Source organism: Planococcus citri, chromosome 3 (assembly GCF_950023065.1).
Source record: "Planococcus citri chromosome 3, ihPlaCitr1.1, whole genome shotgun sequence".
Taxonomy (NCBI): domain Eukaryota; kingdom Metazoa; phylum Arthropoda; class Insecta; order Hemiptera; family Pseudococcidae; genus Planococcus; species Planococcus citri.
Window position 1 is genome coordinate 25,276,129 of NC_088679.1, and position 24,627 is coordinate 25,300,755.

The 24,627-nt window shown below is 34.7% G+C and overlaps 2 protein-coding genes across 4 annotated transcripts in view; one reads left to right on the forward strand and one right to left on the reverse strand.

The window, feature by feature from the left end:
• LOC135841412 (E3 ubiquitin-protein ligase RNF19A-like) overlaps positions 1-24,627 on the reverse strand; it is a 142,317-nt gene that overhangs the window by 4,938 nt on the left and 112,752 nt on the right. For 2 of the 3 annotated variants that reach the window (XM_065358353.1, XM_065358356.1), the window contains 4 exons: positions 5,139-5,512; positions 1,781-1,910; positions 1,484-1,636; positions 1,193-1,296 (listed from right to left, as the gene is read on the reverse strand). In XM_065358353.1, the coding sequence (XP_065214425.1) occupies positions 1,193-1,296; positions 1,484-1,636; positions 1,781-1,910; positions 5,139-5,512 (761 nt within the window). The remainder of the gene's footprint in view (positions 1-1,192; positions 1,297-1,483; positions 1,637-1,780; positions 1,911-5,138; positions 5,513-24,627) is intronic. The other variant, XM_065358354.1, reaches the window with a different exon arrangement.
• On the forward strand, positions 15,346-24,108 carry LOC135839299 (uncharacterized). The gene is made up of 2 exons (XM_065355276.1): positions 15,346-15,927; positions 22,703-24,108. The coding sequence occupies exons 1-2, from the start codon at positions 15,550-15,552 to the stop codon at positions 23,615-23,617; spliced, it is 1,293 nt and encodes a 430-aa protein (XP_065211348.1). The 5' UTR covers positions 15,346-15,549; the 3' UTR covers positions 23,618-24,108.

The following is a 24,627-nucleotide window of genomic DNA, read 5'->3' on the forward strand; positions in this document are numbered from 1 at the left end:
AAATGAATGATTTTTCAATTTATAATTTATAAATATTTTAGCTCAATAATGTCATCAATTTTTGAAACAGTTTTTCAATCTTTTATCCCAAGCTTTTCAAAGCCAATATCATTTCAAAATTTATACAATGGCCATTAAAAAAATGAAAGTCAAGAGAAACAAAATCACTCAACAATCAAACATGAACGCAGCATTATTTTAACATTCCGACTTTTCTCAAAATTTGTTCATGGGTTTTTCTTACAGGGATTCCCCCTTCCCCTTTTGCACCTTGAGAAGAGCCTCGTTGATTATGTGTAGTTCAAATTCTCTATTCAAATACTCGTACCATAATACCAAAATTTGAAACCCTATAAAATGGAAACATTCAGAATTGAAGTTTATTTGCACAGTTTTGAAAAATGTCGAAAAAAAATTCAAAATCATGTTCTCATAATTTTTGAAAGTTTGAAATTGAACTTTTTTAAAAACTCAATTTCCAAATAAACGTCACTTTTTACGAACAGAACTACATGTCATTTAAAAATGCCCGCCAAATTTGAGAAAAAATGTTTCGGATATTCCCCTACCCTTCCCATTTTTGATCAAATTTCAAAAGAAAATGAAAAACAATCGTGTGACATCACACAGATTTCTAATTTTAATTTACTTTTCGAATACAGGTCTCTAAGTCTCACAATATGCTTCAAAATTCAAAAAATAAAAGAAGTTCACTGTGACCACTGACCAGTGGTTTGCTTGATTTTCAAATATGCTGGTTTTTTGGTTTAGAATTTTGATCCACTGTTTTGAAACGAGCCTCCTGCATTCCCTTCCAATAAGCTCCCACAATTAAAATATTTATCATGCCAAAATAATAAAAAGAGAAACCCCGATAGCTGATAATCGAATCTGTTTACGTAGGTGATAACAGGTTATTGACTCGATTAATTAAATTTCGTCCCATAGTCTGATTAATTTACTTTTTTCATTTCCTATATCAGTTCAAAACTTGATCAAAACGTTGAAAAATTAAAACAAAACTCATACAAAATCATTTTCCTCATTCCCACTTTCTTTCTATCCCCTCCAAGAAAATATTTAAATCTCGACATAACAATCACAAGTAGGTTAAACAAAATCACCAATGATTCTATAATTATGATTTAAATTTACAAACCACAAACATGATAAGAACTTTACTACTGCTCACCTAGACGGAGATGGTTTTGAGCTGGCACCTTCATTAGTTTCGGATTTCGGATTAACGGTGACCACATCTTCGAGTTTGATTCCATCTTCGGAGCTTTCACTCGTCTGTGTAAAAAACAACATAGTCAAATTACTCGTAGTTCCATTAAATTTTAAACTGACTCAAAAAAAAATTGAAAATATCGAAACAAAAAGCCCATCTATCATATATCATCCTTCACCATTAAATTTTGCAACAATTCTACTCGTACTACATTATTCAGGCAGCGTGGAGTCTGCAATGGTAACCTACCTGTTTTAAAGATCTAACTCTCTGTACCAGAGAAGCAGTCAATTCTTCTAACGAACTAAGCGATAGATTAGCTTCGCTTCGCTGTTCAGCGGACGTCGATCCACCTTCGTTACCGCCAGCCAATCTGTAACTGTGCGTCGACAACGCATCGGTCTACGGAACACAAAACCATTAAGGTGTTGTTTTTTTTCCTCATCCGTGAAAAATTCTCGTAATTAAAAAAAAGAAAAGAAAAAGAAAAGTGCGACAAACTCCACGCTGATTGTCCAAAAATACACTCTTGTCAATTTATCGTACCTTATAATTCAATAGTGAACCGTGCAATGCTCTGGTTGAAGAGGTGGCTACATCCGATCGATCGGAAGCCGTTTCGCTGCCATTGTTGCAGGCATTTTGAGCTGTCACAGCGTCTGATAGCACTTCCAATCTGTAAAAATGAGAAAGCTCGTGTTGAAGAAATATCTACAATTTCTTATCACATATTTTCAGGGATTAAAAAGGTGCAGGGGAGAAGTTTATTTCGAGTCATAAAATTCGATTTTTTCAACACCTCTTATTCGAGGACTGAGAAGATTTGAGATTGGCCGAGCATTTCAGCATTACTCAAATTTGACAAACAAAACTGGATAATTTTGGCAAAAAAAAGCGACTTTTAGACATGACAGAAAACAAGACTTTTTATGGGGATGGAAAATGAGAACTTTCTGACCATTTAAGCAAAAAACGGAACTTTTTCGACAAAAATAACGAGTTCTTGACAACTTTAACAAAAAATTAGAGGAGAAACTTATTGACAATTTTGGCTTAAAACAGATCGGAAATTTGGACAAAAACAGGACCTTCTTTTGACTTAAAGACAGAAAACGAGTCTGTTTGTTGCAGTCTAGACAAAAAATCGTGCGTTTACATCAAATAAAAAATATAATCGAGATTGGAAAAAAAAAATACAAAATAGGTACGTTTTCCTCAACAATTTTTTTGTGCAACTTTGGTAAAAAAAAAACTCAAAATTTTTGGGAAAAAACGACAGAAAAAATAGAACTTTTTGAACAAAAACGACTATAGATACTTTTTTGACAATTTCAACAAAAAATGACTTTCTGGCAATTTTGTCAAAAACCAAGACATTTCTGCAATTTTGGCAGAAAAACATGGCTTTTTTGACTGACACAAAGAACAGGAATTTATAGCAATCCAGACAGAACACAGTAATTTTAATGTCATTTCAAGTCCAAAACGTGAATTTTTGACAATTTTTGGCAAAAAAAAACACTTTTTTGACGATTTAGAAAATAGAAAAAAAGAACATTTTTGATAAAAATTAGATAATTTTCACAAAAAATGAGACCGTCTGGCAATTTTAGCAAAAAAACAGGACTTTTTTCACTGACACAAAAATTAGAATTTTTCATTGCCTTTCAAACACAAAACAGAACTTTTATGCCATTTCTGACCAAAACGTGATCTTTTAATAATTTTTTTTTAAAAACCAAACTTTTGTCAAATTTGGCAAATAAACAAGACCTTTTTGATAATTTTGAAAAAAAAACAGATGGAAAAAAACAGAACTTTTTGGACAAAAATGAGTCCTTATTTTTGACAATTTTAATCAAAAATGGCACTTCTGGAAATTTTGTTAAAAACCAGGGCAACATTTCTGCAACTTAGGTAAAAAAAAAAACATGACTTTTTTGACTGACACAGAGAACAGGACTTCAAGTCAATCTTGACAAAACAGACAGAACACAGTATTTCAATGTCATTTTAGGCCCAAAACGTGAATTTTTGACAATTTTTGGCAAAAAACGATTTTTTTTACAATTTTGAGAAAAAACAGGTTTTTTACTGTACAATTTTAGAATAAAACAGAATATTATGAACAAAAATTGGTACTTTTTTTAAAATAATTTTTACAAAAAATGGGACCTTCTGGCAATTTTAGCAAAACAACAGGACTTTTTATTACCTTTCGAACAGAAAACAAGACTTTTATGCCATTTTAGAGCAAAACGTGAGCTTTTGATAATTAAAAAAAAAAAAATGTTTGAAACAAGTTGACACAAAAAAAACCAGAACTTTTTAGACAAAAATGCGTATATTTTAGACAATTTCCACGAGAAATGGGACTTTCTGGTAATTTTATCAAAAATCAAGACATTTCTGCAAATTTGGCAAAAAAAACGTAACTTTTTTGACTGACACAAATATTCATAAAAAACAAAAATTTTGTCAAAGACCTTTTTGACAATTTTGATTGGACCAAAATGAGTATATTTTTGACACTTTTAACAAGAAATGGGACTTTTTGACAAAATTGTCGAAAATCAAAACATTTCTGCAATTTTGGCAAAAAAAAACATGACTTTTTTCACTGACACAAATATGTATAAAAAACAAAAATTTTGTCAAAGACTTTTTTGACAATTTTGAAAAAAAAAACAGAACTTTTTGGACCAAAATGAGTATATTTTTGACACTTTCAACAAGAAATGGGGCTTTCTGACAAAATTGTCAAAAATAAAAAGTTTTCTGCAAATTTGGCAAAAAAAACATGACTTTTTTGACTGGCAGATATTTTTTTTTTTAAAAACTCAACTTTAGTCAAATTTGGCAAATGAACAAGACTTTTTTGGCATTGAAAAAAAAACAAGTTTTTTAAAACAAAACTTTTAGAAAAAATGGCACTTTTTTGACAACTTTGCAAAAATTGAGACTCTTTGACAATTCTAACAAAAAAATGGGGCCTTCCTCACAAGTTGACAACTTTGACAATTTTGGGGGGAAATGACTTTTTTGAGAAAAATAGGACTTTGTATTGTAGTCTACAGAAAAAACCGTGCTTTTGATGTTATTTTAGGCCAAAAATAGGTAAGACTTTTTGACAATTTTGGCAATAAAACAAGCCCTTTTTGGCGATTTTAGAAGAACTTGGATTCTTAATAGGCAATTTTGGAAAAAACAGAACTTTTTGGACAGAAATTAGGACTTTTTTGACAATTTTTACAAAAATTAGGATTTCTTGATAATCTTTTGGAAATTTTAGCAAAAAAAATGACTTTTTGGACGCCAAGACAAAAATTGAAATGCACTTTTTTTTGGAAATTTAGCCAATAAAAGCGGGGGTTTTTTTCTCAATTTTGGTAAAAATTATGACTTTTTGACAATATGGACCAACATTAGACTGACTGACTATTTTGGCAAAAAACATGTTTTTTTCCCAATTTTATGCAAAAAAAGGACTTTATCAGCAATCAAGGTAAAAATCAATATATTTCTAAGATGTTTTGGAAAAAAATCAGGACAAAAATACAGAAAATACAGAAAATAGGATAAGAAAAGTTCTTCATAATTACTGATCAAAATATCCTTTATTTAGGAATAAAAATTGAAAATTTCCTAGACATTTCCATAACTTCTCTGGAAGAGTGAAATTCCTCGACTATTGCCAGTTTCCTTTTTCAGTACTCAACAGAATGAGTCCTACCTTAGACATACACTCAAGTTCGACTCAATTTGAGAACCAATGAATAAAATGTACGCAAAAAGCTATCAAGTGAGGTATCAATTTACACTCATTTTCAGTGCTGAATTCAAAAATCAACCCAATTTTCATCAAAACTAACCCACACACGAATAAAATGCTGTAATTACTCACTTGTGCGCTAATATGCTTCCAGCCAACGCAACCGTACTGGCAGATTCGCGATCCAGTTCACGTCCCAAGTGCTCCAAATGGGTTCCACTGCCCAACGACAACGAAGCTTCGCCAATTGACGGATTACCTTCTTTATGACTGACTACGTCTGCTTCTGTCGATGTGCCCTGACTGCCGCCGCTCACCTTCGTAAGAATATTTTGATTTATATACTCCGGTTCGTCGAAATCCAATCGTACGCCGCTCGACGACGCCGTCACACCGCATCCGCTCGATCGACATAACGATACAGGTACTACACCGTAAACGTAAAATAATAGGATCGGAACGCCGATGGCAACGGCCAATGTGGCCAATATAGGAGCAGCCAATATCTGTAAAAATAAACCCATGCATCAGAATACGAGTACAAGCACGTGAAATCCAAACGTGTGTTTTCAATTTGCTTTAATGGATTATGGCGAAGCATCTGTCTATATCATACACAATATGTGAAGAAGATACCCACACAAGAAAGGATTGATATCGGGCCATCGATCAATTTTTTTTTATTAATCATTACGGAAAAATAATCACTACGACGGATTAGACAGATTACACCTAATTTATCACACTATCGTTGGCATTAAAAACTTGCATATATACGAGTACCTACGTAAACCAGATCACATCTAATAACGTCAACTTACCTTTCCATCATTTTATAACCTCGTTGTAAAGGGGAAAAAAGGTAACTGCCTACGTTAAATTTCATAAAACAGCCTTCTCGACGAAAAGAGAATAACTTTTTTTTTTTCAAAAAAAAGTTTCCACACAACCATAAAACCCATCAGGTAAACAAGCAGAGGTATACGCGAAGACCGGAGAGTACTTCAACAATGACATCTTGATTGTCGCAAACTTCGTCCGCCACGAATTGAATTAAATTTTTAAGGCGTAAATTTATGTTATAATAGCTCGTCAAAAAAGTACTTCAAGTTTTTCAATCTGAAACGAGCTTTTCGTTTCATCGGGGTCATAACGACAAATGCACGAAGCGGAGCCAAGTGCCGAGTGCGGGTAAACTGACACTTTAAATAAATATGAAAATTCACTCTCAATTTCATTTCCTCGCTCGTAACTTCGCCTTCTGCGGCCGTTTCGATAACTATTCATAATACTTATACTGCTCGACTACTCGACCGATAAAAAGAACTCGTCCGGTGTGAATAATTTAACCGCCAAATATACATTTACCCCCGAAAAAGCCGAGCAGGTAAAGACCTTTTTCCACAATATAGCAACGCCGAATAAAAGTTACAATACGTGAGCAAAAGATCACATCTTGAAAGGCTCGCCTAAACGTGATATCGAAAGGCTTTATGCCGTTTTGAAAGTTCTGTTAGACCCAGATTTATGCGTAGTAATTCCACAAAATAGCATACGCCATGTTTCGCGATTACATAAACAGCTATTTTTATGAAAAATTGAAGCTACAGTTGGAAATTTTCATCGTACGAGTACCTGGTGCGATTTTTCGATAACCGAGGGTGAGGTGAGGTGAGGGGTGAGGACTGAGGAAGGATGAAAAAATGCTTGAATTTTTGGAGGAGGAAAGGAGGCTCGAGGGGGAATGAGAAATAAAGAGAAAGCAATTGAAAAAATTGATGATCAATAAAAGCTGACGGGTGCTTTGCGAATTTCAAAAATGATTTTATCACGATTTTTTGAATCAATTTTTCGAGTTCTCTCACCCCATCCGCATCTTTCTAGAATTTTTTTGATCTACTAAGTATGGTTTTTTTTAATGTCTGATCAACTTTTTCCAAATTTGATCAAAAAATTCAGGAAAAAAAATCAAAATATCAATTAAAAAAGTCAGCTGTCAAAAATCCCCAAATTACACAAAATTTAAAATAATTTCAATAAATTGACTTTAAACCTTTAAAAATGCATTATTTTCGAATTTGTGAGGTCAATTATTTCATCGAATGAAAACAATCATTTATGGAATACAAGAAAAAAAGATCTATCGTTTGACAACGAAAACATTTCCCAGGATTTTCAAATCACACTGAAATTTTTTCGAAATTTTCAAATCTTACGGGAACTTTCATTGAAGAAGATGGAGGGAAGGAGGGGAAAAGTTCGATTTCTTATTTTAATTAGCTTTGAATTTCAGGAATTTCCACACACAAAAATCATCTTGCAACATTGTTCGTTCATGTTATCAAATTCAAGGTTCCTTTACTCCAATTTCTAACCAGTAAAAATAAGTCTATCTATGTTCCAACATCACAGCACCAAGATCTATAAATTTCATTCCAAAATACTTTTTAAAAAAATTTCAATGCAGAAATTTCGATCAGAATTTAATTTCATTTGAATGGATGGATGGAGGGGGAGAGAGGCTGAAGTATAAAATTCAAAAAATGAATGGAAATCCAAACTCAGCAACCTCGAACTAGTAACAATCGACACATCACAGCGTATTTTTTTCAATTTTTTCAAAATTAAGAGGCTGAAGGGTGAGGAGCATTAAGGGATCTTACATAAAAATTAAGGAAATATTTGAACTCAACGCCTCAGAAAACCAAACAACACTGAATCTACACGTTATATTAAATTTATTGGCATTTTGACCATTTTCAAGTAGGAGCATTGGGACATTTCTGGAAGGCTCAAAGGCATCGAATCGGATCGAAAATAAAAAGATTACTAAATGGGAGGGGGGCCTTGTTTGGGTTGTAGTATTTTCCCCCCTTCAAATCACGAAACTCGTAGGGCAGACCGAAATAAAAATTCTGATTGCTAAATCGCAAGCTTCAAAAATACTCAATTGTTTTTCAATTACAAAATCAAAAAATTTTTGATCAAATTTTCAAAAAAACAGAACCAAAAAAATCAACTATTCGGCTAAGATTTTAAAAATTCGATTTTTCACGATTTGAGAGGGGTTTTGCGATAAGGGCCCTTGTGGTGATATTTCGATTTTTTCAGGAGAGAGAAAACATCGAATTGCTTCGATTTTTTCGATTTTTGGGTGCAGTGTTGTATTGCGCATAGGTTGGATGGGAAATTTTGACGAAATTCGTTCATCATCGCCTGATATCCGTGATTTAAAAAAGGGACCTTGTGGTGAAAAGGCGAATTTACACAACGTTACAGACTACCCCGCAAAAAAGTACCAAGAAATTCGGATTCGCCATGAAATTTTACATAGGTAACAACAATAAAATAATTTTTCCATCGACTTTTTTTTAAAAAAAAAAAAAATCAAAAACAAACAAAAACTTTGTTTTTCGATTTCCCAAAAATGTGAGTTTTTGAGTATTCATGTTCAAGTAATTTTTAAACGAGAAGTTGATGAGATAGGCGAAATCTGATTGCACCATTCGATTTCTCGTGAAAAAGTAAGTCGGAATTGCCAATAAAAAAAAACAAACATCGAATCACCACAAGGACCCATATCGCGAAACGCCTCTCATTTACAGTAATTTTTTTCAGAAAAAGCTCATTTCAAAAAGACCTTTCACGTAACCAGTCAAGCTCTGAAGAGTTCAAATGTACTAAACGAGTATCATTCTATTATATAGTTCCTCCAGCTTCCATAGAAAATCATCTTGAGAAAAATTCAGGGAATGTGTATTTTTTAATGTAAGAAAACTTCTATTTATAGCCAACGCCATCACTTCCCCTTCCCTTCCAAACAAATGAAGTATCTCAGCCATCAGAAATTTTTTTGGATCCACCAAAATAAAATAAAAAAAGCATCTAACAATATGGATTTCTTTTTTGAATTTTCAGCAAATTTTCAAAAATTCAAATACCTAATAATTCACAGAAAAATCAAAATTTGAAAAAATTGAGGAAAAATCTGGAATTCAATTCATGGTTTCAAGCTCTTCTGAAGCCTTTAACACGTTTTCGGATTTTTGAACGTTGAAAATATGCTGAATTTCATTTTGGGCGTTTTTTATGACAACTTTTTCAATACTAAAAAATCTAAAAATCTGCTAAAGGCTTCAGAACAGCTCAAAACCACCACCAATCAATTCTAGAGATCAAAAATAGGACATTAGAGTGGATCGCCCAAAAAAAAAGTCGGCGGATTTTGACCAAATTTAGCAAAGACCTTCATTTTGAGTTGAAAGTTCCCCACAAAAAATGTTAGCTCCCAAGGTGCTCCTGAAGGGGAGATATGGGGTCTCAAAAAGTGAGAATTTTCGAAAAAAATCGTGGTTTTTTCGCTCTAGCTCCTACTCTGTTTTGGGAAAAATGACCCAGTCATAAATGAAAGTGTTTGAGATTCTGCATCGATTTATGCTGTTGCAGTCAAAATCCAAGGCCACTTTTTAGGGTTCCACTGACCGGTTAAAAATGTGCAAATCGTTTATTTTTGGATAAATGTGTGTTTTGAAAATTTTTTTTTCGTAAATATTTCGCATTAATTCAGCCAAAACATCGAAAGAGGTCATTTATGAAATTGGAAAAACATTTTGGAACGCAGTGGTGTTAATTTTTTTGTCATCATTGCCACTTTCAAGAAATCGAGAAAAATAGCCAAAAACATGAAATTTTATTTTTTTAAAATGGCAATAACGACTACAAATTGGCATCACTATGTTCCAAAATATTTATCTCCCCAGTTTGAAAATGCCCCCTCTTTGAGATCCCATATATCGTCTCCAGGGATGCCTTGAGGGTCAACATTTTTTCTGAGTAACTTTCAACTCATAAATTGAAAGCTCTGCTGAAATTGGCCAAAATCCGTCGACTTTTTTCGCAATCTGCCCTATTGTACATATAATACGTAGACCAAATTTCAGCTTCCAGCCTTAATTTTTGAAAATTTTGATTTTTTTTATGAAAACTGGACCACATAAAATTCTCGTCAAAATTCGCTAAATAAAATTCAACACCTGAAATTAGGTTCAATGGAGTATTTTTGGGATCTGTGCTCAATTTTTTTGTAATTCAGTCCGAGAATTTTTCTGCCAATTAGGTAACCGCACTTTCGAATTTTTTGGCACATTTTTTTGGAAATTACAAAAATTCAAATTGCTCTAAATTTTGCAATTGGGCATGCTCACTCAAGATGAACTAAAAAATAAACGTTCACCTTCTCAAGAAGCAATAAGCTCTCCAACAAAATATCGAAAATATTATAAGACCACGTACATAATTAGACACGTATAAACCAATCAATTTTCAAAACTTTAAAATCCAACGTGTAATTAATAAACTTTCACAAGTTTGTAATCTCTCACTCTTTGACAAAAATTAATAAAAACTTCCAGACCAATTTCCCCACAAACTAGAAAATCTATTACAAATTTAAATTAGTCAACTCGAATCCATACAAATTACCTATCAAGGTAAATCCCCCCATCTCGACGCATATTTCACCACACGACAGTATCCATAATAACTCTGCTAATAAATAACCCACATACGTAAACATCCGCCAAGTATTTCAAAAATCTCTCAAAACTCCATCGATTACGATCGACAGTCGACACTCGCATCAAAATTCCCTCAAGGGTCTATCAAATTATTGCATCATTGTTTCACGCGTATCATGCGCACCATATCCACCTCCACATCTGTTATTTTTTTGAACTTGACCGCCTATTCGTGTTCTCTCGGTGCCACCTCTCTCTCTCACTCTCATTCACATTCCACAATTGCATTTTTCTTTCCATATACAGGTTCGAATCAAAACCTCGTTTTCACTTCGTGACTTTTCTCCATGCAGCAAACCGCATACCATGTTCAAGTTCAAGACTCTCTACGATACTCGTACATACACATACATCTCTCACAGTCTCACCAACTCGACGTACCATAATCGCTCTTCCAACTCTTTTCCGGGGGCTTTAACTTAATGTACACTAGACCTATGAAAATATCGAACTACCTAAACGCAGGAAAAGAAACTCATTCGAACGTAACATGGACGCCTAAGTCGACTCGGTCGTTCACATACCACCTACTACTTTTCGTCGAAATTCCATGGTCCGGAAAATCTTTTCCACTAGTTCTACGAGATTCGACTTGGAAGTCTTCGATGGTTGGAATATTACGAAGCGACGAATTAGCATATACACATAAAAGTGCATCTCAATGCCAACGTTGACGTCAAGCTACGGAAATGGGATCAACAACAGTGACACTCTGCAGACCGGAGATAGTTAATCTTTCATAGAAAGACGACCCGATATCATGATTTTTTCCCCCTAACCATCATACCATACACTAATATTTTAATAATTTACAACCTCTCTGGTCTTTATTATACCAGCACATACCGAACCTATTCATACTTTTGTGCACTTTCACCTCGCACCCTTCCACTGGTCTATTTCTTCAATCAAAAAACGTCCCCCAAGAGATTCTCTCGCCATCTTCGTACATATACGAGTTAGACTACGTACGTAAAAGCTCATCTATTCTTTCTCCAGCCTTTTTCACCGGCACCTTCTTTCTTCACCCTTCGTCTTCTATATCAATTTATCGATTAGCCAGACCACGAAAAAACGCGAACTCGTATGCGCCTCGTAATGCTTCACCATCTCTTCTATGCCATGTACTTGCGTATTGTTTATCAGTGTTACCAGCTTTACCAGGTATTTTCTCCCTTCAGGGGTTTTCTATTCTCCAGCTGATCCAAACCTAGACCACTTTTTCTCGTACAGAAACGAAATATCGCGTAATCGTCTTTAATAATCTTCTCTTTTCCGTTTTCTTTTTTTTCTGTCAATGGTAACTAGCAGCTTTATTGTAAATATATCTGATTAGCTAGCTCTATAATTCGATCCATTATCTTCGTTCACGTCTTTCAATCCTTATTCGATCCCTTTGCTTTCATCTCGTGGTTTCTTATATTTGTCTCTATCTCTCTTCTCTCCATTAGATACATGTTTCTGTCAGAACAGCATCCGAAAACCAACAATAAGCAAATTAGTCTTCTATTCATTCGTCACATGCTCGAGATACTTACTCGTTTTATACGGCGAAATACACTCGAATGCGTGGGTTTGGCGAGATAAAATACGTAAAAATGAACTATGTGATTCGAGAAACGCTGCAGAGATGATAGTCGAATTAGAGAGTAAAGAATTACATCGAAAAGAAGAACGCTATAATCATCAACGTTTCGGTTTATTCATTTTAAGGGTTGCAAAAATGTACGTCATGTCAGAAAAAAAGCTCGAGTTTTAAAAATGAAATCAACTTGACCTACAAATTTACAAATGGAAGAAATCTTACAATGGCATTGTTCTCTTCTTAGCTTTTCTGCGTCTTTCAATTCCACTTTTATGGTCTCGAAATTGGGCGAAAATGTTCATTAGAAAAGAAAAATCCCACGCAGGTGTATTTGTGCATCACTTCTATCCAATTTATAGCCATCTTTTTACGAGAAATTTCGAAAATAGCCACCTACAGTTTTCCACTTTTTCAAATGAAAACGTATAGAAGACGAAATGAGAAGAGAACGAAAAACCGTACAAGGTGCTCGGATTACTTACAAAGGTATTTCGTTAAAAAATTCGACAAGTTTTTTTTCACAAAGCACAGGCTTTCAAATAATGAACTCAAATTTCATGAACACTGAACGAATGGCAACGAAACAATCAAGTTCTATTGCAAAAGGTTTCAACTAAATTGACGATTCGAGCCCAAAATTCACGAGAATTTTCCATTTCTTTAATTCAACTCGAGAACTTGTCCTTGAATTATCACAAAAAAATCGATTTACTCGTTTGAAAAATGCACATAAATTATCAAAAGAGGAGAAAAATTTTCATTTTGGTTTCAATGACGACTGAAGATGATTGGTTTTGTATTTTGACAATAGTATCGATGCTAAACAGAGCATTAAAAAAAAAATCTTAGATCCCAGGGGAGCTCAGTTTTGATTTTAGGATCAAGAAATAATGATGTCGACTTAGAATTGATTTTGTCCAAAATCAGAAAAATCGTCTTCAAAAAACGATGTTTCAATAATCGATTTTATTTTTACGAGAGCTGATTACTTCGATTTTTTAAAATTACAACTCAGGACAAAAAGTTTTAAAAAATTAGCCAAAAATACGTAAAATTTGTTGGACGTGATAAGGAAAAATCATCAAAATAACACATAATTGTGAAAAGAAGAAGAAAAAAGAAAAAATTGAAACCAAAATTGATAGTTTTTACGTTAAATTGGATTTTATTGGGACTGATTTCTTAGACATTGATTTTTTCAAAAAATCGAAGAATTGCCAAAGGAATAGATTTTTATTCACAATCGACATCTGTAGGTCCAGCGAGCTTTGCTAGAATCAAACACATCAAAATCTATTTTTTTCGTTCGATAGTTTGAAATTTTATTCATTTTTTCATTTTTTTTTTAAGAGACAATTTTTCAAAAATATTTAGATAGGCAACAAGCGGAAGCAGGACTCTAATGGGATAATTTCCCGGACGAGGGGGGGGGGGGGTAATGGGGGGGAGGGGGAGGGGGTCAAAATTGATCGAAGTCCGAATTTTTTCAATTTTCAAGTCAAAATTCTTCTATACAAAGAGAGCTACAAAAGAGAATGAATGAAAAATTTCAAAGTTTTACTGTAAGAAAGGAAAAAACTGATTTTTTTTTATACTTAATTATTTTGACAACAAAGCAGGATTTTTCTGCAATTTGATTTTTTTAATTTCACTTTTTTGACAATTTTTAAAAAAATGGTCTTTTTTTAGTATTTTTGCCAAAGCAGAACTTTAAGAAGGATTTTCTTCAAATGGTGCAATTTCGAAAGGAGAAAGTTATTCAAGTCCAAAAGTCCTCTCGTCAACATTTTTCCATTTTCAAAAAGAGTTGGAAAAAATGAAAAGTCAAAACTCCGAAAGAGAAAAAAATCAATAGGAAATTTCAAAATTTGAGTTGGAAAATTGGAAAAAAGTGAGGCTTTTTTGTAGTTTAGACAACAAAGCTGCACTTTTTTTTGCAATTTTCACAAAAACGAATCAGACTTCTCGACAATTTTGGCAAAAATCAACCTTTTTTGGTCATTGTGACCAAAAAACTATATTTTTATCAAGACTTCTTCATGTGTTTCAATTTTGAGAGGAGGAGAGAAAATGAGCCAAAATTAATTCGAAATCCAAAATTCCTCTGATGAAAATTTTCCTGTTTTTTAATAAAACAACAAAATGAAATAACATCAAAATTTTGAAAAATGAAAAAAATCAAAGAAAAATTTCAAAATTTAATTTAAAAGTGAACAAAATATTTCCAGCAGGACTGTCAAGTTGAAAGTTTACATAATTATTCGAAATACAATTTTTCAAGCAAACAAATTTTTGTTGAGTAGCCTTTGATATGTAATTGGAATTCTTCAAATGTTTCAATTTAGAGAGGAGGAGAGAAAATGAGCCAAAATTAATTCAAATCCGAAATTTCTCTGATGAAAATTTTTCTGTTTTTGAACAAAATTAGAGAAAATGAAATAAAATCAAAATTCTGAAAAATGAAAAAAAATATATTTCCAGCAGGACTGTTGAGTTGAAAGTTCACATAGGTAATTATTCGAAATAAAGTTCAATGGAGGAAAAAAGCGAACAAACGAACAAATTTTTTTTGTTGGTCTTTGATAATTTTAATCAAAAAATGAGAAAAGCTTCAAATTTAATGATTTGTGAAGAATTTTTGAATTTGCTATTTAAGATGAATTTATTCTACTTCCATCAACGAAGAAAATCTGGTGAAAAAACTCCGCTGAAGACAGCCCCTCCTCTTTTTCACAATCATTCGAGTCCTAAATTTCACGCAAAAGACTCAATTCCCCACCAAGAAATATTTCAACACATTAATTTAAAAATCTGAAGGACTCAATGAATATTTTCCTTCGCCAGATAAATGAGGAGTCGAGCTACTGAATCATAATAAAAAAAAAAATCAAAATTATTTTTTCCAAAAATTTCCACCAAACAATCATCCTCTCAAAGCAACTCTCTTCCTATAGCCACAAATCCGTGAGAAAATCTCACATCAAACCGATATAATCCCAATATCCAAACATCGTCGATGCAATTTCAACGTCATACCTCGTTAGGAAAATTATATTCCAACTCGGATCGACTTATCGCTACACAGCAGACAATCAGACCAGACGAGTTAATAGCCGGTCTAGATGGCAACACTGGCTCGATACTTCTGCCAGCTAAAGAGAGTGAAAGAGATGCTCTACGATGCTGCGATACGCTATAACAATACAGTCGTTAACCCGATCGCCGGCGGAGCTTCGTTCCTGTAGTGTAATTATTTTCGCTCGCGTATCCGCGTCGTAAACTTTTCCAACTCGCGAAATCATTTTATAATCTTTAATCTCAACCAAGTAGCTAAATTTGTATCATTCGAAAGTACGTAAAAAAAAACACCAAAAAAATAAAAATGTCCGACGATACGGACAGTGATCTAGACCGTACGACCGGAACTCCCGATCCGTCCGATGTGTTAACTTCTGAACGTGCACCGATCCTGGATGAGCATTTAGCCGCCACATTCATCTCAAAGTATCACAAGTTCAAAGGCCTTCTCGAAGATAACGAACAAATAAAACTAAGCGAATTTACTCTCGAAGAGGATTTCGAAGCAGCTGACACAGCCCTGAGCGATATTTATGCGCTCAAGTTGACCTATCGGATACCTAGAGAAAATACCGATCGTAATGTCGAACTTATTGTCAAGCAATTACCTCAAGATCCGTTTGCCAGGTTGTTCGTCAAAGAGGCTCAGTTCGATTTACGCGAAATTAAATTCTATACTAAGGTATATAAATCGTATACGTATACGCAATAGTCTAAGATGTGTGTGTGGTGTGTTTTTTTTCTCGTGAAATTTCATTTCGTTCGAATCCCCTCCCTCCCTCTCTCCCTTCACTAAGCAAAATTTCCAATCGAGTCATCTAATTTATCATACCAAAAAGTATTCCAAATATTTCAAAAATTACACACTTCTCTCTCATTTATCTCCTTCTTTGCAAGCATAACCACCCTACCATGTTAATAGTTCCCTTTAATTATGTCATAAATCTAACGTTTGTACTTTGGCCGCTCCGAATGCTGAAAATATTTACCAACTTCTCTAACCTTACCCCTCTCTGGCTTCTCATTCCTCCCTCATAATCTCGCGTACTCGAAACTTCGGTAAACATAATAACACGTACGAGTACATGTAGAATTTCAAATCATTACAATGAGACGACCAACTTTTACGCTCTATTTCGTAATGGAAAAACAGTACAAATAACATTCCAATTCTGTTTATCATTTCCGCAATAAAACGTCCAATATTTATCTCACTGAATTGGAGACAAAAAAAAAATACCAGATGAAAAAATACACACAAGATAACCGATAATTCTGAAATTTTATCGCATTTTTCTCGAAAAAATTCGCCATAGAGAGATACTAACGGGGATTTGAAATCGCAGATGAACCAGAGGCATGAACACGATCGTCATTAAAGAGCAGAAATATGAGATAAATGGATGCACGTTATATTTGATTCGTCTCAGGAGGAGCGAAGAGGAGATGCGAGATGATCATTAATTCGTTACAGGTCAGGGAACTTCGAATCGACAAATTTAATGTTGATGGAGCGAGCTGGGGGGGGGCATAATAGACAGTGCAATTAAGCACTATAAAGGTCGAGAAGAACTTTTAATTCGTTATTTCTCATTTTACATCGCTACATTTACGCAGGATTATCAATTTAGGTAATCAAATTGACATCAAATTTCTAACCTCGATCATGGAAAAGTACCTCATCTACGTAAGCTTTCACCATTGCCCAATTTTTCATTCGATAATATTTAAAATCAATTCGATTTGAACCGTTTGAAAAGATTTTCCCTTCGTTATGATGAAAGCTTTTTTTTTTCAAGATTGAATCATTTTTTAAATGAATTTTGAACATTGGTCTATGAGTAAGAAAGTAAGAAGAGAAAAAAATACTTGAAACACTCTGTAATGAATCACTATAGGGTGTAAGTTCACACAGATAACAATCAGATTATATTCGAAAAAGCAACATAGATTTAGTTTTCAACATAGGTTTATTATTTTAGATGATTTTTTTTTGTAGTGGGAGTTCATCAGAGCATTCAAAATTGTAATTTGAACATTTTTCACGGTTTCTTTCAACACACAAATGGAAGAAAAATGTTCAAAAAATAAGCCTTTACATACAGATGGGTCCATTAAGAATTTTTTTGGTCACAGAATAGAACCAAAGGAATTCTCATCACTTGAATTTCTTTTTCCTCCAAGCCAGATTTTCACATTTCGAGACACAAATTTACCATCAATTGGATTCAATTATTTCAAAAAACGACGTTCCAAAGAAATGACTGATAAGAAAACGAAAATTATAAAATTTTGAAAATTAGACATCCAAAATTTCCTCGTAAAACTCACCGAAATCAAACTTCAATTTTGAGCTGAGCCAAATTTTCAAAAGGAACTTCACAAAATTGAATTTTTGTTTGAATTTTTCCAACAGAGTCACACTTGAAAAATTATCGCTCAATTTTTGTCAAGTAAAATTACTTGAAGATGGAGAGAAAATTTCAAATAAAAATGTTCAAGTTTCTTAAATTTTAGGATTGTCATTTCTTCATTTCCATCTAATCTTCTCAACGATTTTGGGCAGACTGTAGACGGATTTGAAGAGAAGTGCAAGGGGCAAAAAAATTGAAAATCTTCAACTCGGGTCATTAGGTGAAATTCTCCAAATTAAATGGAACAATTATTGATTATTATCTATACTTTTCGATTTTTTTTGGGGGGGGAGGAGGAAACAGAGAGCACAAAAAAATGTTTCAATTTCAAATTTTTCAAATTTTTGAAGGAAAAACAATCCACTTTTGAAGTGTTCAAGTTTGCTGTTCTTTGGAAAAATTGAAATTTTGAACCTGAGCAAACTTTGCATTTAGCTAAAGACTGTTGATCGAAAAAGAACTAATAAAATTTTTATTCGGTAGTGAGATTTTCGATTATCGATAGTTATCGATTTTCTTGATAATTTCACAATCTTACTCATCAGTGTTCAGAAAATAATCCCTCACAAAAAGACAATTGAGATATTCCTCACACTGTCTGCAGTCTCGATGAGTTTTACGAAAAATCTCTAACGATGTTTACCTCACGAGAAAATAAATCCTAAGATTTTAAACATCGTGTAACGTCAATTTCAAGGCCCCTCTTGAAAAAATCAGCCTAGTAATTAAAAAACACAAATCCTTTTGATCCATTTAGTAAGTTTTCAAATTGAATAATCCAATCAGTGTTCATAACTCCCCTATCCCTTGGAAAACTTCACTGTAGCCTAATCAAATTACAACCCCTCCCCCTCCCATCAACCAACTTTATCCAAACCATCAGAATATCGCTTTCGATACATCTGGTCTTTATCGAAGCTCAGCTATTTACTCCCTCGGGACTTCAAACTCATGCCACCGTTGTCGTCGTCGTCGCCGCATCAAAAAACACCCGAAAACTTCTACGTAGTACTCGTATCTCTCTATAGTAAATAGCATAACATTTGTCGCACAGATATACGAAACACATTTAGCATGGTGCTCGAATTTGGTAACAGTACACGCAGCAACCACATCAGTACGACTTTATACTTCGGGGACTGGGTTGATTTACAAAAGACCACAATCGCGAGCGTACCACACACGCTTTTTACTTTCGGCGAGGCCTAAAACATCAGAAATAATCCGCTTCTGAAATATACGTACAAACAACCTACAACGAATCCGCAGCAATTTCCTTTGGGAAATATTTTACAAAAAAGCGAAAAAAAAACGAATCGTACACCGAGCAATAATATTACGAAAAAGAGAAAACGCAGCCTGGGGATAGGCAAATTACACTCAACATTCTAGCTGATCCTTTCGGTATTATCAGCTTGTTTACTCGCATCTTAAACACACGAAAATATAAAGTGAAAAGAAATCTTAATACCTTTGCCACGAGTCGGCCAATATTTCCATACCTTATGTACACCTAGTTACCGAAACCGAAAGCAAAAGCAAAAAAAAAAAAGGTGAAAAAGGACGTCGTCGTCGGTATAATCCTTCATAATCGAGGGGACATTTTGCTTCGGAGGTTTTTTTCATTTCGTTATTTTTTCCAAACACCTAACACGTTTACGAAAATTTAAACCGAGAAAATGAAACGAGCACACGTTCGACTTGTATACAAGGTAATCGAAGGTCTTCCTTCACCAACGTTTTATCATCCTTTTGAACAATTTCAATAGCAGGCCGACATTTCCGTTTAATACGCCTCTGTGTATGGTTATAGTTGTTAATCGAACAAGAAAAATGTCCCCCTTTCGTCCTCTCAACTGCCTGTCTCTATCATACGTATGCAACTTTTCCGGCCATAACTAATTTGTGAATAACATTCGGCTTCGATTCGATTTGATTACATATACATTGACGTGTGTACAGAGCTCGCCGCCGCCTGGCACAACGAATCGTTTTCCTCTTCGCCTCACTTTTCATATTCATAGAATCAGTATATTTTCACAGGTATTCGCATTCGTAGTATAATATACCAACGAGTTAAAATTAATTCAAGTAAACGTTACAGGATTACGAAGGGAAGGGAGGTGAACTGAATCAGCATATCGTTCCAACAGCTAATTACCTATTCCTCAGGTGTTTTAGAATCTCTACTCTCTGCGTGACTTCACGTCTCCTATTTAACATACAGTAATAACAATTCGCCAACACTTGACCAGCCAGATTCACGAAGGGTTAGTTTCGAAAAAGGGGCAAGGGGAGAGATAATAAATAAACACGTCAAAGGCGTGCCATGTCAGCCAAGCGTTGAAATCAGAGACGCGAGTCGCAGTTGTTTGATGGTGATGCATAATATTGCTTACCCTAAGTTCAAGCTCTCAAATTAAACATCAACTTTCGCTCTCTTTACAAAGGGTCGATTGTAAAATTGCACTGCAGTTAGTGGAATTAGCTGAGGGAAACAGAAAAGGCTCCGTATAGGTGTATTTGTTAATCGAAATCAACGAGGAGTACTCAAAATGTTAAATGGTAGCAGAGCTGCGGATTTTTCCTCAAAATTTTCTTGATTGCAGATATGCAATTTCACTCATAATTTCAAAATTCAGCAACTGTACCTTATATTCTAGTTCACAATTCATCAAAAAAAAAAAAAAAAAAAAACGGCGAAAATTTATTTGTATCATTTGAGGAGAGCCATCAAAATTTAAATTACCTGGCCCCGTACATGAAAAAATTAATCACTGATATTTCAAAGATAGAAAAATCCATGCTCTGCTACCATGTAGAGCTATTTCCAATTATTCAATTGTATAAGAATAGATAATTGTCCTCTAAAAACCATGCTCTACTAGTCTACTATCATGAAACGTTTGAACTATTTCTAGCCAAGTACTACATCTCCTGAAACAGAGGATTTTGGTGCATACCAGAATTTTGCTGAAAAAAAGTCATGCTCTGCTACCATACATAGCATTTTCTAACCATTCAAGCTTCTTGTCTCGAGTCGTGACACAAAACACAGATAATTCCCCTCTCAAAGCCATGCTCTGCTACCATACATGGCATTTTCTAACAATTCAAGCTTCCTGTCTCGAGTCTTGAAACAGAACACAGATAATTTCCCTTTCAAAGCCATGCTCTGCTACCATGGAACATTTCAACTACTCCTAGTCAAGTGCTTCATGCTTTATATAGTTGGTCAAGGATAAGAAGAAGAACCAAGGATGTTGATCCAAAACAAGCGCGAAAGTTGAAATCAAAACTGCTTGAAACTTGATTCATATTACAACCCAAAATGAACCTAAACCCGACCAACTACAGTTTGACAAACTCCAAAACTGAAATAAAACCATCAAACCTCAAATTTAATATTGCTCTTAACCCAAAACTGGAACCAAAACTGATTCAAATCATTTTGGTTTCAGCCTTGAATAGCTGAAATGAAACCCTAATTCAATATTTCTCTTGACCCAAAAGTCCAAAACTGAAACTGAGATAGATTCAAATCATTTTAGTTTCAGGTTCACGTATAAAATCTTGTTAGAAAAATGCAAATGAAAACAGAAACCGAAAGCCTTTCACAAAAAATGTAAAATGTGCAAGTACATAGGTATAAGTACAATACATACAAAATTATTTTATGCAAATTGGTAGGTTTTTGGGAGAGACGAGGGGAGGGGGCAGAAAATACAAAAATTGAACATCAAATTCACATTTCAGAATAAAAATTACCAATCTGTAATCTGTATATATACCGGTATTTTTATTTTTTATATGTACATATCGTTACCTTAATGCCAAATCTGAGTATGTCCATCCAAAAAAACATCGTCGTTTTGCGTCACTGATAAGGCTCTGGGAAGCCCTGAATTGAAAAATTTGCATCGGAGTACAGTTAAAATGCACCACCGAAGATGCACGAAGTTGACCGATGTTCAATCAGAACTCAACGAACCCTTCCGAGCATATCCGAGCCTTATCAGTGATGCGTAAAATCGTCCTTTTTTTGTATGGACATACTCGGATTTGGCATTAAGGTAACGATATCTCTGCGTCTTTTTTCAAGAAATCAAAACAACAGAATTTTTTGTGAACATGAAATAATTTTCAACCAGTTTCAAATTCAATTCTCAGCATCTCTTCATTAACAGATAACTACAGTTTGTTTAGGACTTTTTTGCCATCTCTCAAAACCACGCTCTGCTACCATGATCAATTTCTCTTTTAAGGTCTTGGTTGCTAGAGACTGTTCTGAATCAGTGTGGTATAGCACATCTATTTACCCTTCTTCTCCATCAACATATCGCTGTAGTATGAAGGGGCCCTTTTTTGGTTTTCTTGAAACCACGCTCTGCTACCATGATAAAACATATCTCTTTTGAATTTTTCTCCACGAACAAACGACTTTGGTGTATATACACAGTGTTTTTGTTTTTTTTTTGGGGTTCTTTTCAAAACCACGCTCTGCTACCATGACACAGTTCAAATGCTTTTGAATCTTCAAAATGAACTTAAATAGGTATCTGGGCACAAGCGACAAACTGACAAAGCTTTTCTCGGACGATTCAACCAAACTGATGAAAAATGATGAAAAAAATACCAAATTACCCTACACCACGCTTGGTCATTTGAAATCATCCAACCTCCTACAATCGCATTATGTACCTAGTATTTTTATTCACATCAGCATCCGGATCTGCGCCATCGTCCCTGCTACTTCCACCATATCTGTATCTCTCTTTCTTTCCAGTAATGATACTGTAACAACACCGCGAGAGTTCATCACGTCACCGTCATCGTAATTACTCACTCTTTGATACCCTCCTCTGTCCCGGTCTCTTTCGGCCATCGACGCCGACAAAATAACAGTTATCATTATAGCGGTGCCTGCCTGCGCCTGTGCCTGTATTACTTGTACTTCTGGTACTTCATGCATTATTGTAGAATATAATTCGTCTAAAAATATACTAATTCTTTCTGTTTTTCTTATGTCTTTGCTCCTAACAGGTAGTACTAGACATGGCCGACTTCCTGCAAGACTGTTTACCAGATCAATCTCCAGAGAAGCAACTGCCCATACCAAAGTGTTACTACCCGATCGGCGACGACGACTTGGACACGTCTGTCGAGACCATACTAATCCTCGAGGATCTAAAGTCGCACGATTACCACAGTCCTGATTTCTCTCAAGGTCTTTCACTCGAACAAGCCACCCTGGCTTTGGAGGCTATAGCCAAAATGCACGCGTTATCTTTAGCCATGAGAATACGTAAAAATCGAAACCTCAACGAACTCTACCCGTTCTTATTCCAAACCGACAAAGCGACCGATTCGTATCAAATGCTATTAGATCGCGGACTCCCACAACTGGCCGCTTTCCTCGACAAGAAACCCAGCATGTCGGATATCCTCAAGAGCATCACGAACATAGGACAAGAGATGAAGAACGTCATCTCAGCCTTACTCTCACCCAAAGGTCCGGTAGCCTTACTCACTCATACCGATTTCTGGTGCAACAATTTACTCTTCAGGGGCGATACTCGTCACTGTATTATTCTAGACTGGCAAATGGTTACGTACAGCAGACCAACCAACGACGTAGCTTTGTTAATCATTAGCTCATTAGCCAGTGACCTGAGACGTCAGAATACAGACTACCTGCTGGATAAATACTGGCAAGCTTTTATCGGATTTGGCTTAAAGCTCGATGTCGACGTAGAAGGCACACTCGGCTACAGCAGGGCTGATTTTCAAGAAGACTACAGGAAATCGCAACTGCTCGCTATTTTGCTGTGTATAGGATCGGTAGATGTAGCATTGGGAAATGCGTCCGCAGAGCAACGTCTCACTGATGTGCTCAAGGATCTATACGCTGAGCAGATCTTTTCCCAGCAGACCATCGCGCAATGTTTAGCTTCTTAAAAGTAAAGCATCATTTTAGAGTAGACAAAACCGAGCTACAGGGAGAAAAATTTATTACACCGGGATGGCGAAGTATTTCTGACATTTTTTTTTCATCTCTCTGACTCGTTCGCTCGTTCTCGTCTTAAGTATACATATTTATGTAATAACAATTCTTTCCTACGTGAAGTATGTATGCTCTGTTTATAAAATGTACCTGCTACCTACTACCTATCTCTGAGAATGATTATTATACATTTTGAACAGTCTACTACGTTTTACCACGCGTCTGATATTCTTTATTGTATTTTACTTCATTAAATATACGAAATATTTAATTTAAGCGTACGTATAAATGTATAGATCGCGATTGAGGCATTTTTTTTTCGTTTTTTTGTTCGTTTTAATGTGTGCAAATTGCATGTATTTTTTTTTCAAATGCATATCAACGTGTATTAATATGTAATATTAAAAGAATACCTAGTTGAAATATATTATACAAATCCGAGTTATTTTTGATTTTTTTTTCTTTCTTTTTTTGGCCCTAATTTCAACAAAAGCTTTATAGACATTTACATTTTTTTGAAAACATTCAACTATTTCTGAAATTATAAGAAATTTACAACAAAACACTTGACCATTCTAATAAGAGCGTATACGTTTCTATTGGAATTGAAATTATTTTTGATAAGAGTGGGAGGAGGGGGGGGGGGGTATGAAACCAATTAGAATTTACAGAAGGCATAATTGAAGAAAAAATAATTTTGGAGGGGAGGGTGTTTACAATTACTGGATTTTGCATGAAAATTCTCTCGAAATATAAACTCAACCCTCCAAACTATCCATACCCCCCCCCCCTTTCACTAAAAGCAAGCTTTGTATTAGATTGAATCCCCATTCAATTCTCTGTTTTCTTTGCTCCTTTTGTCTGCGTATTTGAAAATCGTAACTTTTAAAACGTGAATTTCATTCCAAATAAAATCCTCAAAGAATACAACTCGACGTAACTTTTTTTCCTACCGAAGCTTTTT